At 38.1% G+C, this 16,692-nt stretch overlaps 1 protein-coding gene across 2 annotated transcripts in view; it reads right to left on the reverse strand.

Annotated features, from left to right (window-relative positions):
* dcc (DCC netrin 1 receptor) overlaps positions 1-16,692 on the reverse strand; it is a 1,120,333-nt gene that overhangs the window by 524,447 nt on the left and 579,194 nt on the right. For both annotated transcript variants that reach the window (XM_008117567.3, XM_008117566.3), the window contains exon 5: positions 14,749-14,885. In XM_008117567.3, the coding sequence (XP_008115774.2) occupies positions 14,749-14,885 (137 nt within the window). The remainder of the gene's footprint in view (positions 1-14,748; positions 14,886-16,692) is intronic.

Consider the following 16,692-nt stretch of genomic DNA (forward strand, 5'->3'; position numbering starts at 1 on the left):
ATTCAAAATGCAATCACATCTGGAAGGCTGAAGTTTGTTCTGTTTGGTCAGAATAGTGGGGTTTGAATTTAGGTACAAGTCTTGTGGATATTATGTCTGATGTTAAAATGTTCTTTAACCTTTCTTCAACCTCAGAGCTACAAGGGATGTTAAGTTGTAATTCAAATTCTCCCCAGTCTGCATGACATCATCGAAAGTGATGGGAGTTGTTGTTCAATAACATCTGGGGACCCAAACTGGTTAAAACTAAAGAGCACTGACCACTAGTGTGTCTGTGTAGAGAGAGGGGGGACTCTGTATCCATGGATTCTCTATCCATGGATTCAGTAAATGCCCCAAATATATTTGTTTATTAAAACTAAATAATAATTGAGACTTGTGGTCTTTAGGAGAATTCAGAAGAGCTTCAAGGGCATCACTTTCAGAACCCAAGGGTCTCATATCCTCTAAGCTGCATTTTGTCCATACATGCTCTAAGCAAATGTATCGTGCTTAAAGTAAAAGCTTATTTCTCCCTTTAATAAATGAGAATGAAAGTGAAAATGGTGTATTATTCACTTCTTTTTTTTCAATCTAAACATTTTACATCCTGGTTAAAACAGAGTGCACACGCAGCATATACATTGGTCCTAGAAGCCTTCAATGGCTTGAGTGGTGGGAGGGGCTTTGGAGACTTTGGAAGATCTCCAAATCTTAATTCTCCACATTCAAGTGGATTACCACTCTTAACACAGAATAGGGCAGTTACCATCAGATTTGACTATACATTCCACTGGATTAGCAAGCAGGGGAATTGGAGCGCATGTTTGAATTCTCCCTGCAATATGTGCTTATGGGGAAAGGGCCTTCAGTGATGTCATGTGTTATCTGTATTTGTTGTTTAGATTATTTTTAAGAAGCAATGAGTGTGCTTTCAAGTGCTTTTAATTCTATTTTTATATCCATTGCATTGTAACTTTTGTATGATGTGTATTTTTATGTATCCATTTTAACTTCTAGAAAATGACTTGAGTCCCAAAGTCTGGGAAAAGACAGGAAATAGGGAGCTAAAGAGATGGACAGGAATTGCCTACAATCATCTTGTGCACATAATAATGCCTAACATCCGGTTAGTGACTTATACAGATATAAGTTGTACAATGCATGCTGAGTGATTCTTGTTCAATAATGTGTAAATGGCTACATTCAGTTGATGGTTGTATAAGCAATGATATAATGTTGACCCACATTAAAGCACTCTGTGCATTGCAACTGCAGAATGGGGTGTAGGTCATACTGATCAGGCCTCATCTGGAGTGCTGCATTCAGTTCTCAAGACCTCATTTTTAAAACTATATAGACAAATAGGAGTGAATTCAGAGAAGGGCAATGAAGATAATAGGAGGTATGGAGAACAAAATATATCATGAAATATATCATGAGCTGGACACGTTAAACCTTTTGAAGAGGTTTAAAGGTTTAAAGTTATAGAATGGTAGATTTCGACTGAACATCAGAAGGGATTTCCTGAGAGTAAGAGAAGTTTGGCAATGGAGCCTAGTGACGTGGTGGTGTTTTACCTCATCTTGATGTCTCTAAAAAGAGGCTGTACAGGGGATGCTGTAGTTCAGTGGTTCTCAACCTGGGGTCCCCAGATGTTTTTGGCCTACAACTCCCAGAATTCCCAGCCAATTTACCAGCTGTTAGGATTTCTGGGAGTTGAAGATCAAAAACATCTGGGGACCACAGATTGAGAACCACTGCTCTAGTCCAACCGCCTTCATTGGACTTAGTAGCATATGAGGCCCCTACCACCTCTATGATTATTTGACCACCCATCCATATACAATATTTTCTGTTAGTATTCAGTGTAGGGTTTATGTGTTGTCACTTCACTACATATGTTACACTGAAAATATGTAGCATCTCAGCCAACAGCAGCTAATGCATTAATGTAGTGGTTCTCAATCTGGGCTCCCCAGATATTTTTGGCCTACAACTCCCAGAGATCCCAGCCAGTTTACCAGTTGTTAAGATTTCTGGGAGTTGAAGGCCAAAAATGTCTGGGAACCCCAGGTTGAGAACCACTGCATTAATGGAATCATAGAGTTGGAAGAGATCCCAAGGGCCATCCAGTTCAACCTGTTTCTGCCATTCAAGTATACACAATCAAAAAGCACTCCTGTCATATGACCATCCAAACTCTGCTTCAAAACCTCCAGAGACAGAGACTCTGCCACACTTCAAAGCAATATATTCCACTGTTGTACAGTTCTTACCATTTTTTTTTCATGTCAGGAGCAACCTGAATTGCTTCTGGTGTGAGAGAATTGGCAGTCTGCAAGGACGTTGCCCAGGGGATGCCCGGATGTTTTGATGTTTGTATCATCCTTGTGGGAGGCTTCTCTCATGTACTCGCATGGAGCTGGAGCTGATAGAGGGAGGTCATCCGCACTCTCCCCGGGTGGGATTCGAACCTGGCAGCTTTCAGGTCAGCAACCCAACCTTCAAGTCACGAAGCTTTAGTCCACTATGCCATCGGAGGCTCCTCTACCATCAAAAGGTTTTTTTAATGCTTAGGTGGAATGTCTTTTCCAGTAATTTTAATCTACTGCTACATGTCAAAGCTGCTAGAGCAGCAGGAAACAACCTCACCCTGCCTCAGCATAACTCCCTTTTCCTGTTTGTAGAATCTATACCTTTAAATGTTTGAAGAGACACACATTCATAGACTAACAATGTCAAACCATAACAATGATGTATCACAAAAATTATCACTTATTCGTATATAGCAATGCTTACAAGTAAGAGTCTGTGGCTTATATGGATGAAATCCTCCATTATATCTCTGTACAGTGGCAGGAGACAAAAGAGAAAGTCATTTCCATTACAAGAGAAAGCTGCCTTATTTGCTTGTGAGAAGTCCATCTATCACTATGGCATCTGCAACTACTTTACCCTGCTGGGGCACTGCCACCCCATTGCGAGCTTTACACCGGCAACAGGATTGCAGCTTTCTCATTGCAAGTCCATTCTTGTACTTTCCTGTCTGCATAGATACACCTCTCATCCTAAAGTCACTTGGGTTACTTGTCGTTTTCAATCCACACTGATTTGCTTAATGACACAATAATGTACACAGCAGTAAACTCACTTGTACAGGTTGCCAATGTCAATGTTGTCCTTCAGCCACAGTGCCATGTTTGCCTCTGTACAGAGATGTGCACTCCTTAACAAAGCTCACTTGTCACAGAAATCTTGCTGGGTTGTGCTCAAGACATATTTTAATGAAGCTTGCCTGAACCAATTCTCTCAGGAGCTTTGCGGAAAACCAGTCAAATGATGGGAACAACCCATGCAATGTGTTCTCTGGCAGCAAAGTGAATTTGGGGATTTTACAGTGCTCCACTGGGAGTTAGTGGGCTACCACCACCAAGACTCACATGCTCCTTGCTCAGCTGCAACTGAATTTATCAGAAAACATTTTGAAGAAGCTTGGGAATATACTATAAACATTCAGAAATGAATCCATGGTGTGGGTTTCAAAAAGCGGGTGCCTCGTGCTCTGGAGGAGATCCGTAAATTTGCAATGAAGGAGATGGGGACTCCTGATGTACGCATTGACACCTGCCTAAACAAAGTTGTCTGGGCAAAAGGAATAAGGAATGTTCCTTATCGCACCCGTGGGTGTTTGTCTCAAAAACACAATGAAGATGAAGATTCACTCAATAAACTGTACACACTGGTTGTGTATGTGCCCATGACCACATTCGGAAGTCTACAGACTGTCAATGCGGATGAAAACTAAACTTTTATTACAATAAAAATTGTAAAAGTGAGAAAAAGAAAACATTTTGTCTGAAAAGTCAGTAAGTAAAAAAACCCCTGGGAATGAAGAGAATAATGGAGTGAAGGTTTCTACATAAGAACTAAGGATACATCTACACTGTAGAATTAATGCAGTTTGATGCCACTTTAAATGCTGCCGTTCAATGATATGGGAATTATAGCCTTCTCTGCCATAGCGTATTTGTTGCCCCACCAAGCCACAGCTCCCAAAATTAGATACCAATGAACCATGGCAGTTAAAGTGGTGTCAAACTATATTAATTCTACAGTGTAGATTCACCCTAAGATGCAGTAATTGGGATTTCCCAAATGAAGAAGCTCTACTGTTTAACTACACAGTTGGGTGGATAGTTGAAGTAGAGGAAGAGTATCTTTTGAAAGCTCATACAGCACTCTGAAGATATTACAACTTGTAATACAAGGGAGACAGAAGTACACAGAGAGAGAGCTGTAGTTATAACGTACAATAAACAAAAGTTATCTTGACTCACTGGGCCATATAGTCAAATCTTCTGCCATGCAGGAAGAGACAACTAAAGCTGTCTTGTGAGATGGCCATCCAACCTCTCAGGCGACATGGAAAATGACTTGAACTAGCCCACGCTAGTTGATTGTTTGTTCATTAAACAGATCACGTGAAATTGAAGAAGCAATTAAAGAAACTAAAGGAGGATGAAAAAAGTAGTTTTTAAAAGTAGAAAAATGGAGTTTCTCAGTCATATTTAGATCAGAAATTTCACAGTTTGGGACACAATCTGAAAAAAATGAGAAGTTTGCAAGGAGGCCAGGGATTCCAATAAATTTTCCCTATTCAATATTATTAATTTTTTGCACAGAATAAGTCCTGAAGTTACATGATGTTCTTCTTACACTGAAGAGTAATTTTTTTAAAGTTGCATCCTACCTCATCAAATATGTTCAGTACCTTGGAGAGCAACTTTTAATATCTCAAATATAACTAAAAGACAGTTTTTTGCAGCCCTGACCTGGAAGCTGGCATCTCCCACTGCAGCTTTGGTGAGAATGAAGATGTGAGAAACTGCTGCAATAATGGGATCTTCTTATGTCTGTCTTCATAACTGTGTCCTTTGTGCACTGAAAGTCTAGACAGCTTGTAAAGAGGAAACGTGGGCAGAAAAGCATCTCTCTATGAAGAGAGTCAATGAAAAATACTGTGACATAGTGGGTGGACAGCATGATTACTAACCTCCCTGTGCAACTCAAGAGGCAAACATTTTCTAAATGTTTATGTCCATGCTGTTGAGAACAGATGAAGACAGCGCAATCAACAACATTCTTCAAAGCTGGTTTGTATTTCCAGCAAGAATGAAAACACTCAGGTGACTCAGAAAAGTAGCACAGCAATGGATGAACTTGAGGAACTGTTTGCTGTTAGTAAGAATTCACAACTTGTATGACATACAGCTGAATAGATTATCTGCAGATGAAGCCTCTGCAATGTCAAACTGAACATGTTCCTCGCTTCATCAATTGTTGAAAAAATACTGTCGAGAACTTAAACGCTAACATGCCAATAGGTTTATGACATGTCTTGCTAGTATAGAGGCCAACATCAAAGAGATAAAGCATACTTTTACACACATTGAGTTGTTTGGTGGTTGGACAACACACCTTAGTAGTTACTTGAGATTTTACACAACTGAACATATGGCTTAATGCATAACCAATGCACAATGTGTATCTAAAGTCACGTGCAATGTGTACAGGCATCCATGCACAATGTCAATCCATGCAAAGCACCATCATCTGTGCAATTTTGCTTTCAAAACAGGAGTGGAATAACACAGATTATCCCTAAAAAAATATTCTGAAAAGCATCCTGACATCACTTAGATAAATAGTGGCCTCCAATTATGTTGTATGTACCAACTGAGGGCGCCTAGGAGTTGTAATCCCACACAGGGTTTTGAAAGCTCATTCTCAGACAATGGTTCCCAGTCCTGGGTCCACAATAGAAATGCAATTCCTCACTAATTCTTCAGGCTTTATTTTGCTTGAAAATTGCAGCTTGCTGTTTTGCACTTCATTTTCAGGACAAGAAACAGCATTTTGGAGCAGATGATTATGCTTTTATGCAGAAAAAGGTGTTTCTTGCACCTTGTTTTTCATGAAAAACAATCACATATGCATTTTGCACAGAACAATTTAGGAACAAGTCAGGGGTTTTTCCATACTCAAAATGTTTTTTCAATCATTTAAAAAAAAAAATCAAATATTTTTACGCCCATAGTCCACAGACATTGTCACACCTTAGGCCCCATCTACACTAACCATTTCACATTGCAATAGCCAGACAACAAACTCCCTGAAAAGCATATGAAAGAAAGTCTTAATGTCCATCAGTGCTTTGTGGTCTGTGTAATCACCCTCCAGGTCTCAAACTGGTTTCATTATTTATATGTACTCATCTGCACAGTGTAACTACATTCTTCAATACTGGTCTGAAACTGCATTAAATGGTCAGTGTAAATAAGGTCTCCATTTTCAGAAACCCCAGGTAACATAACCAATGGTCAAGGACTGGGAGGAGGCTGTAGTTTAATGACTTCTTTGGAAACTGAACTTGGGAATCCCTATTTTAGGATATGTCAACTATTTGTACTTGTGGGTCACCTGGAAGACTTCAGCCTAGATCAGAGTTTTCAAACTGTGCTCCTGAAGATGTTTTGGACTTCAGCTCCCACAATTCTTAACAGCTGGTAAGCTGGCTGGGATTTCTGGGAGCTGAAGTCCAAAACCCCTGGAGAAGCACAGTTTGAGAAACACTGGCCTAGATGATTCTATATAGAACAGTGCTCAAAGACTTCAATGAAACTTCATGAATGGGGAAACATTCCTGATGAACCAGTTGGATTGTTTTCTGTTTTTCAGGCATTACTGATTTCCTCATGGAGGATTTCCCATGACATTCCTGTAACACCTGAAGCGTTTAAGGAGAATGCACTTTAACAATCATCATCCTGTCAACTGATCCTTGTAGCGCTTAGCAAAATGCAAACGTCCTCTTGATGGGTCCGCAAATGGTATTCTATAGGCATTTCATTTAATAACTATTTGAGAGCATTAATTGAATATAACATTATGTATGACCTTTTTGGCTCTTATTTGCAATTCACTGGTCCAAGAAATGTTGCCCAGTCCAATCCTAAAGTATACCTATAATTAAGTTTTTAACTGATCAGGCATTTTGCTAACAATTATGTATAACACAGTCTGTTTACAGCAAAATATATCTCTCATCATTTTACCCAAAGTGCTGTTCCAGCTCAAAACAATTACCACACACACTGTGAGGCAATAAAAGATATTTTACTAGAAGCCATTGGCTTGGCAGTACCATAAAAATTAAACTAAGGTGGAGTTTGGGGGCATTTATATATTTTATATCTGAGCTTTTCCTTCCTTCCTTCCTTCCTTCCCTCCCTCCCTCCCTCCCTCTTTAACATCAAATCAGTGATAATATTTTTAAGATAAACTTTATAACCTGTATCAGAGTAGCATTCCTTAATTTAGGTTTAAAACAATATGACACAAACTGGTAGCTCTCAGAAATTCTGAAGAAATCTAAGAAAGTCATTTCTTAAAAGTAACTCATTTCTGTTTTAGTTAGAAGTCCATCTGAACTCCTTGCAAAGTAATATCATCACAGTTACAGTTTCAAGCAATATGATGTAAATGTTACTTTTATTATTTTAAAATAAAATAAAATTTTACATTAGTCAAAAAGTGGCCAAACTAAATATATATACGCGAGTAAAAGCCAACCCGAATACAAGCCAAGGCACCTAATTTTAACACAAAAAAAACCTGGGAAAACTTATTGACTCAGGTATAAGCTGAGAGTAGTAAATGCAGTAACTACTGGTGATAACAAAACTAATCATATGACAACTGAGCATAAGATAGATAATATACAGGCAAATGGGAAGCAATGGGAAAAAATAGGAGCAGTTCTGAAAAATGATGTCTCATGCATCATCTGAATTTGTCCAACAAAACTAACATGTTTAACATCTTCCTCACATTGCATAATAATAGGAGGTTCTGTCCTATGGAAGCTTAGGATTTATAGCCGGTAGTCTGTTAGGGAGTTGTGGGAGTTAAAGTCAAAAACCCCTAGAGGGTCCAAGTTTGCCTATGTCTGCTCTAACCTGGAGGGAGTTGTGGGAATTTAAGTCCAAAGCCTCTGGACTCTCACTCAAGTTCAAGCCGAGGGGGACATTTTCAGCCTTAAAAAATGGCTGAAAACCATGCCTTATACATGAGTATATACAGTATTTTAGTGACTTTAGCAAAATTCTAAATGCTAGGAGCTACTAATCTGCGGCAAAAAATACATTATTCTGCTACCTGTTTCAATTACTCACAACAAAGCACTAGGCAACAGCATAAGGCATAACATAAGCCAGCACTTAACACCATGTGTTCTTGTTCCGCCACAGTCATTTAGTGAGACAACAACCTTTAACTATAAAAGAAGTTACTGTTACATTGCAAAAGGAATTATAGTTGGTCCTCCATATTTTCAGCAATTGGAGTCCAGGACTCTCATGAAAGTGGGAAAACTGTGTATTTATTCAGTTCTCTCAAACTCATGATATTTAACACTCAGAATAGATAGATAGATAGATAGATAGATAGATAGATAGATAGATAGATAGATAGAGAGACTTACTAAACTTCTAAAAAACTTTTTTAATATTATCTAGTCCAAGGGCCCCAAAACCTTTTAAACAGAGGGCCCTTAAACTGTTGGAAGTTCAGACTATAGTTTGAAAAAAAACATGAACAAATTCCGATGCACACTGCACATATCTTATTTGTAGTGCCAAACCCCATGAAAAATATTTAAAATGAAGATATAGTACAATATCTAAAATAATACAATATTTAAAACGAAGAACCATTTTAATCAACATAACCTTATCGGTATTTCAGTGGGAAGTGTGGACCTGCTTTTGGCTGATGAAATGATCAAGTTTATTAGGCTTGTTGTTGTTGTTGTGTGCCTTCAAGCCATTTCTGATTTTGGGCAACCCTAAGTTTAGGTGGCCTAGTAAATGACCTTAGAGGGCTGCATCTGGCCTGCAGGGCTTAGAGTCTATACATGCCAAGTGCAGTTTTCCTCAGCAGGCCACAAAATTCTCCATTAATTACCAGTGACAAGCTCACAGATAATCAAATCCATAAAACTTGAAGTTTGATTGTAACAACAGCAATTTAGTTATTATAAGTAGTAGTGCAGTCAGTCAGCCACATTCATAGGGGTTAGGGGAGCAAGTGCTCCCCCCATAAAGTGGGAGAACTACAAAAAAAAACTATTTTTTTAACCTGAGAGAATAGCTTTCTAGGAATCCCTAGGTCCTCCAGTGCAACTTTATGTCAACACCCAGCAGAAATTGATCAGAGTCATATTGGAGGACTACATTAATCAAATTTCCAAAAACATTATCTGCAAAAGTTAAACCTACAAATGTAGAGGGACAATTGTAAATTTCTTGCTAAATTATCACCATAACTTAATGTAGACTTTGTTGTTGCAAAAAGGAACTAATGCTTGATAAAGGAGAACATCAACCACTGGAAAGGACTCACCTCAGTAGACATCATCCCTGTCATAAGAAACAGGCTTTTTGCAATCCAGGGAAAAATCACAACACCTCGATTCTTAAAAGGTACAACCAACTATTGATCCAGCTCCAAGTGCTATGTTTTAAATAAAGATTTATTTCCAAGGTCTTCAAGCATTATGTAGATCTCCAATTCCAATATTTATGTAGCTGAAAATCTCTTATGGTAGTGGTGATTTTACTGAACAACATTTTTACATACTGTATATGCTCATGTATAAGTTGAGGGTCAAAATTATGGATTTTATAAGACCTGTGGGAAAGTTTTGCCACTCTTCCCATAGAGAAAGTGATGATAAGAGGATTTTTTAAAATAAGAATTAAGGTACAGTATTTACATGGACCTTTGGATAAGTCAACTCAGTTTTTTGGGTTGACTTATATGAATATACAGGATAATGTTTGCCATTAAGAAATCAGCAGAGCCTTTGAAAACCTTCATACATTGTGAAGCAACTGCATTGAAAGCTTCCATCATGCATAATTTCCTCTAACATTGCATTGTCACTTAATAAAAGGGCATTGTTATGCACGCCTCAAATCTCCCCTAATCCAAATTAGAGCTCTGTTCACTAATGAAAGCATTTTTTTTATGCATACGTTTTAGAGCCACGATGCCAAATAAGCATTACACTGATATCATGCTCATTGTCTGAGCAAGCATTATCTGTGTGGCTTCTTAAATCTTGTGGCGTAACCCTCAGATAACTCAGTCTTATTTGGTAATTAAAAACAAACTACTGCTCAATTTTCTAGTGTTTGTACCATTCAAGATTCCATGAAAAACTAACACACTGTGGGTCTCCAGGCTTTGATCCCCGACTGGAGACATTCTCCTTGCATCTCTGTCAAGGCACTTATAGGCTAATGAATTATCTAAAAGAAGAGAAAATGTTTTTGCTCTAGGAAGAAAGCAGGGGCAAAGTGATATATTTTATTGCTCAGCAGGTGGTACGGAAAACCAGAGTGTTTCTGATTTTTTTCTCTCCCTCAAGTACTATTATTTCTGCATGATAACTGCTGGTATCAAAATGACACGTAGCAATCATGTTATTCATGATGCCTCTTTATAGGCCCATGAGAAAAATCTATAAGGCTCTTTCTCATGGCCACGATAAATCATCATATGTACACATATAATGCAGGACAGGAGTGGAAACAGCATGACTTGAATGCTATATGTGGCTGTTCTCAAAGCTTTTTAAAGATCCCTAAGTAACCACAGTACTCCAAAAATGTATTTGTTTCCAAAACATTTCCCCTCCTTATGTGGGGAAACTGTACTGCATTCCCCCACCCCTTGAGACTGCTTTTGGTCCACAAGAGGCCTTTTTTCAGAACATAAAATATTTTTTAAAATCAATCATTTATTTTAAAAATGATATAGTGCATCTGTATTAAAAATATGTTCTATATAGACTAAATAGGAAAAGAATATAAATAAAAAGATAAAAGGAACTTTTTGTAACTAGGAATGTTTCATGCATAATATTAGCATGAGGTTGGAGTCTCCTTGACAAACTGATCAAAAAAGTCAAGAGGGATTATTTGAAAATACTATACATATGATCTTTATATCCATGGAACTAGGTCCCATTGTTTCATTTATCAAAATGTTTCATCCATCAAAAATGGCTTCCCTAAACATTGTCTAGGTCCTCCAGCAAAATGCTATGATATTCTTGCACTGGAAGTCCATCATTTCAATAGGGTTTGCTATTATCCTTTGTTTCACATATCGACATAAAACCTGGAAATACATCTGCTAGAGACATAGGGTTCATACTATAGTCAAACAAAAATGTTACAAAATACGTGTTTTAAGTGTTGAGAAATCCTGATGTCAGGAAACCTGGATTGACAAGGATCCAATGCTCAATTTCTTTGGTAACACTCAGTTCCCGAATTCCATGGAGTAGAAAGATAATTCTCCCTACAGATTGCAGTTGCCCACAGTTATTACTAATTCATTCATTTCTTTATTTTATATCTCATCTTTCCCATGACATGAGACCTAAGGCAGCTAATAAGAAGATTGAAACAAGATGTAATTAAAATCCTGATGACAAAAGGTTAAACTGCAGTTAACTTCTTATAATATTAAGCAGCATTAACTAATTAAAATATAAAATCATTTAAAAACATAACAATAGAGGGTAGGGTATATCCCTATGATACACTTTAATTAGCCATTGTAAGTCCCAATCCTGGAAAAATTGGAGGATTTAAATAGATAAAACAGTAACACAGCCCAACAATAATAAAACCCCAAATTTTCTTGGTTTCTTGTTTTTTAGGCTTGTTTCTGGGGCTATTCAGGGTTCTGATTCAGAAAATTGTACAGGATAGATTGCTCCTTAGATATGGTTATCATGATTTCTTATGGGTGAGCAGATGTAGATTGGTTTATGGCATGGTTCTTTTTCATGAACATGTATTATTTCCTAGTTTGGAAAGAAATCTGGCAAAAAGCTGGTTGCATATAGCTTAAGGAATGAAAATTCAATTGTAGAAAAACACACGGAAGGAAGCAAACAGACAAGAAACGAGTGAGGTAGAAAGTAATCCTAAAAGAGCTGTCTGCCTTCTCCCACCCACTCAGTCAGTCAGTAAACTTTTTAAATAAACATTCTTCATCTAATTGTTACTGGAATAAGTGGCAGGTACTCAGTTGATGTGTGAGAATTTGCAAGAAATATATTTCTAGAATGAAGAGTAAATGCTACTTTAGCAGGAGTGAAAACAAAAAAAAAGCCTGAATATACCCAGTACTACACCTGTATAAACTGAGAATGACTGAAATACAATTCTTAAAAATACCAGAAGGAGACATAAAATGGGGTTGGCATGTCCCTCAGCCCACCCATCAGATTTCCAATAACCTTAAATGGGATGGGGAGGATGGAAAGACAGAGGTCCTCTTTCATTTTCCTGTTGAAGTGGGAATGATTGTATATAGAGTTGTTTAAATGTAATTGAGTTATAGTGTTGCAATGTGAGCTGTAGATTGCATCATGCTCTGTCTGCTGTCCACAGTGCTAGTGTGTAAAGAGTTAACTGTGTATTGCATCAGACAGCAGAGGTGGTTATAAATAGCTCTTTGTCTTATCTCTCTGCTCTCTGCATTCTGTCTGTATATATCGTCTTGAGAGTTTTCCGTTTGTTAGTAAACCTTTTGTAGATAGCCAAACAGGCTACAGCCTCTTTATTGGTGCCAGTGATTCTTCATTGATCTTCCGCTGTATGTGTGTTTATCCAAACCACGCGCTCTGACATTTCCCACCAACAGTTATCTTCAGACTAGAACCCAGAACTCATTGGAAGTCTGTTTATGAAAGAACTGAACTTTTCAGTCTTCAAGCACATCCTTATAAGGCATGCAGCAGTCAGAATTGAAGATAAAAAAGAATAATTTAGAAGGATCCCTCTGTATCTTATATGCCATTTAGTAACAGCATGGAGGTTCCATGTTTTCAGACAGTATCATTCATTTTCAAACATCCATTATTAATTTGAATGCAGGCTTGAAAACTGACCCTTACAACAGAGAGCTGGGATAACAAACTATAGCACATGTCCTCCAGCTTTCAGTCAACCCTTCAGTTATGGTAGTATGTGTCTGTATGGGACCATGTACATGTGCCACAAATGGTTATGCCAATCTAGAGAAGGGTACTCCGGATCAGTCTTGTTGAAGTTGCTCCCTCCTTTATTCTCCAATTGCTTTATCTCTCTGGTTGTCATCACTACAGGTACCAAGTAGCACCTAGCACAATTTTTGTGCCTGGTGGTCTCAGTTAAGACCAGAACAACGAGGAAAGGTAAGTGCCATCCCTGTTCTCGGGCTGCCTGAGCTGAGGGAAAGAGGGATAGGGATGTGAACAACTTTGACTGATTCTGAATAAGAACTGGCCCAACAGTTTATATTGGCCCAAAGTGCATGTGAGCTCATATGGATGCTGCGGAGTCCATTTTCCCTAAACCGATTCATATGGCTGTATAAATGGGCCTCATTGAAAAACACTGCTATTTCTATCAATCTTTCTGCAAACTGGTATGTCAAACCAAAGCAAACAATTCAAACACTGCCATGGGTGTGTTACAGTATAACTATCCACAAACCAATTATCTTGTGACACATTAAAACCATAGTCATCTGAGATTTGAGACATACTAATAGGGTGCTTCCACACAGTGCAAAATGCAGGTTTTAAATTAGGGGTAAAAAAAATCCTGGGAGCTGACTGCAAATCCTCACAAAGACTTGTTAGTCCCAACATTGAGATCCTTGCCATACTCACAGGAAACAAGATGGAGGGCAGGCAGGGAATATCTGGTGGAAGTTTTTTTTTAAAAAAAAATCCCTCCATTATGTGCTGGACTGTATATGCACACATGCAAATATCTTATAAATATAAGCAGCGTTCCATGCATTCATGCCGGCCACATGACCTTGGAGGTGTTTATGGACAACGCCGGCTCTTCAGCTTAGAAATGGAGATAAGCACCAACCCTCCAGAGTCAGACATGACTGGACTTAACGTCAGAGGAAACCTTTACCTTTATATCAGGTTAAGCACATAATGGAGGGAATTTTTTTGAAAACCTCCATCAGATTTATCTCTTCCCCCAATTATTTATTCAAGCCTTGTTTAATATTATAAAGTTTAAAAAAGTTTCAGAGAGTTCAGCTTGCTCTCTGTTTGTGCTTATTTTAAACCAGCTGTGTGTCTGTTTCACAGCCCAATCAGCTGATCAGCTGTTTCAGGCTTTTTAAAAATGCAAGTGCAGTGGAGCAGTCTCCATAGGGGAAGAGAAGGAAATCACATGTTTTTCACAAGTGCACGAATATCCAGTGATGCAAATAAGCATATTTTCCAGCCGGAATCAGGATATAAGCTGACCTTTTTAACACGTGTTTTTTGTCCATTGCAATGAATCAGCATGGCTTTAACAATAGCGTCATTTAGCCCCCCTCCCCTTTTAACCCAGTACCCTTCAGATTTTAAGTGTTCTGTAGAAGAGTCCTCAGTTGGACTGAAGTTACTCCTTGTCCTCTAACACAAAAACATCCAACACAAACAGTAAACTCAGGTTTTATTTTGATTCGGGCCAGAACTCCCATAACTGTCCCTTTTATGGTGTTTAAGAGGCATGTGAAAAAGTAGTTCAACGTATAAAATAATTTAACATGGTGATGGTCAAAAACAAGGAATTCTTTCTTCATTCAGCAAAGAACTTTCCGATATATAGAGGTCTCAGTACTCACCCAATACCGATAATTCTGCTGAAGCACTGCTGTTCTCATCTTTGTATGTAACCACGCAAGTATATGTCCCAGAATCATCATCTGTTGCATTCGATATCAGCAAGTTACTACCAGCGAGTAATGAATATTTTCTAGACCTAGAATAATGAGAAAACACTTTTTGTTTAATATGAGACAGGGGACACAAACCATAGCCTCCACATTCCTCTTTATTTTAGAACATTTATATTGCATTCTTCTAACATTAAAACAGCCTTTTAAGCAACAGGAAAATCCATTTAGACATGACAAGATCGTCATTTAAAACAATTCAAAAACAGTGAGGTCTTTCTAAACAGGAAATAATAATAATAATAATAATAATAATAATAATAATAATAATAATAATAATATAACTTTATTCTTATATCCCACCCCATCTCCCCAAAGGGACTCGGGGCGGCTCACATGGGGACCAAGCACAGAATGCAACATAAATTACAACAGCAAAATGCATTTAAAACATATAAACATATAAAATCAAAAGGCATATAAAATACAATAAAAATATACAACTGACCAATAGCCAAGCACAGTGAGTGTATTCAAGATTGGAAGTAAGGCAGTAGAATTTGTGCAATATCTTGCAACCTCTAAAGCTGGGCCAGAATAAAGTGCAATGGCTGGGAGTAGGTGGAGGTAAAGGACACTGTCAATTGTGCCGAATTAGGGAAAAGGCACATAGAAATAGCCAGGTTTGCAGCTCTTTCCGGAATATGGCCAGAGTGGGTGCTAGTCTACTAGTCTAATAGTCTAAACCAGGAAATCATGGTTGGAAAAGAAAATACGGTATTTACTCATGTATAAATCAAAAGAGGGGAAAAATGCCTCAGAAACCTTGGTTTGACTTAGAAATGACTCAGTGCTTGAAAAGGACCCAGCGCAAAGGTGGCATCAAAGGAGCAGAAGTGAAACATGCTCTCACCCCATTGCACGTCTCTTACCTAAATTGGAGGAAAAAAAGGCAGCCCCTTCTCCTTCCCTACTTCCTCGCCTTCTATTTTAGCCCAAGCAACATTAATCAGAAACATGGGAGACTTGACAAATGTGGCATGACTGCCACTTGGGTGCTTGAGGTGGAATGGAGTCAGTGGTGACAACCATTTTTAATAAGGACTTTCAGCATACTCTGCAGAGTTATAGCTGTGGTCATTTTTATTAAGATTTAATAGATTGCATTTCTTGTTCTTCTCCCCTTCCCTACCCCATTTTCATGCTTTATTCTCATTCTTTTTCCTCATTTATATTACTTTACCTATCTATATTTTATAGAAGTAGACATCTTAAAATCAGCAATACAATTTACATCATCCCCACTGTAAACTCTCAGATAAAAGATTCTCTCATTCTTTTTAGCTCTTCCGAAATATGCATTTTTGAAAGGCGATGAAAATATTTGTTTCCCGCTTGGAGGTTTACTCTCTACTTATCCACAGGTCAAAGCAAAAGCCGTAATTTTGGCTCCCAAACCTTCCCTTCAAATCAGAGTGCTATAACTGTGTAGTATTGAAGACTGAACAAATTGCATGCTGGAGCTGTACAAATGTATGTAAGGATACTGTGCCAGATGATTATTTCTCTTTTTCAGCAATAATGTTCTCACAGGGAGCAAATGAAATATAGGCAGTAGGAGTCTTTGGATGCAATTCAGTGGGTTTCTCATGCATGTATGCCTTGTTTTGTGGAAGTGATTGCAATTTTTTTTAAAAAAAATACTGATGACAAATGTATGTATTCTGTTCAAGGTTGCAGAAGTGGAGTATGCAGATGTACATGGGATTGTGCATTTGGTTTCCTTCAGTTGCGTACGAAGAGATTTACATTGTACAGCCCCAAAGTCAGATCTTGTTCTATCTTTGTTCTGCCCTGAGGATATTTGCTGAAATCCATATACAGTATAACCTA

Source organism: Anolis carolinensis, chromosome 2, assembly GCF_035594765.1.
Source record: "Anolis carolinensis isolate JA03-04 chromosome 2, rAnoCar3.1.pri, whole genome shotgun sequence".
Lineage (NCBI taxonomy): Eukaryota > Metazoa > Chordata > Lepidosauria > Squamata > Dactyloidae > Anolis > Anolis carolinensis.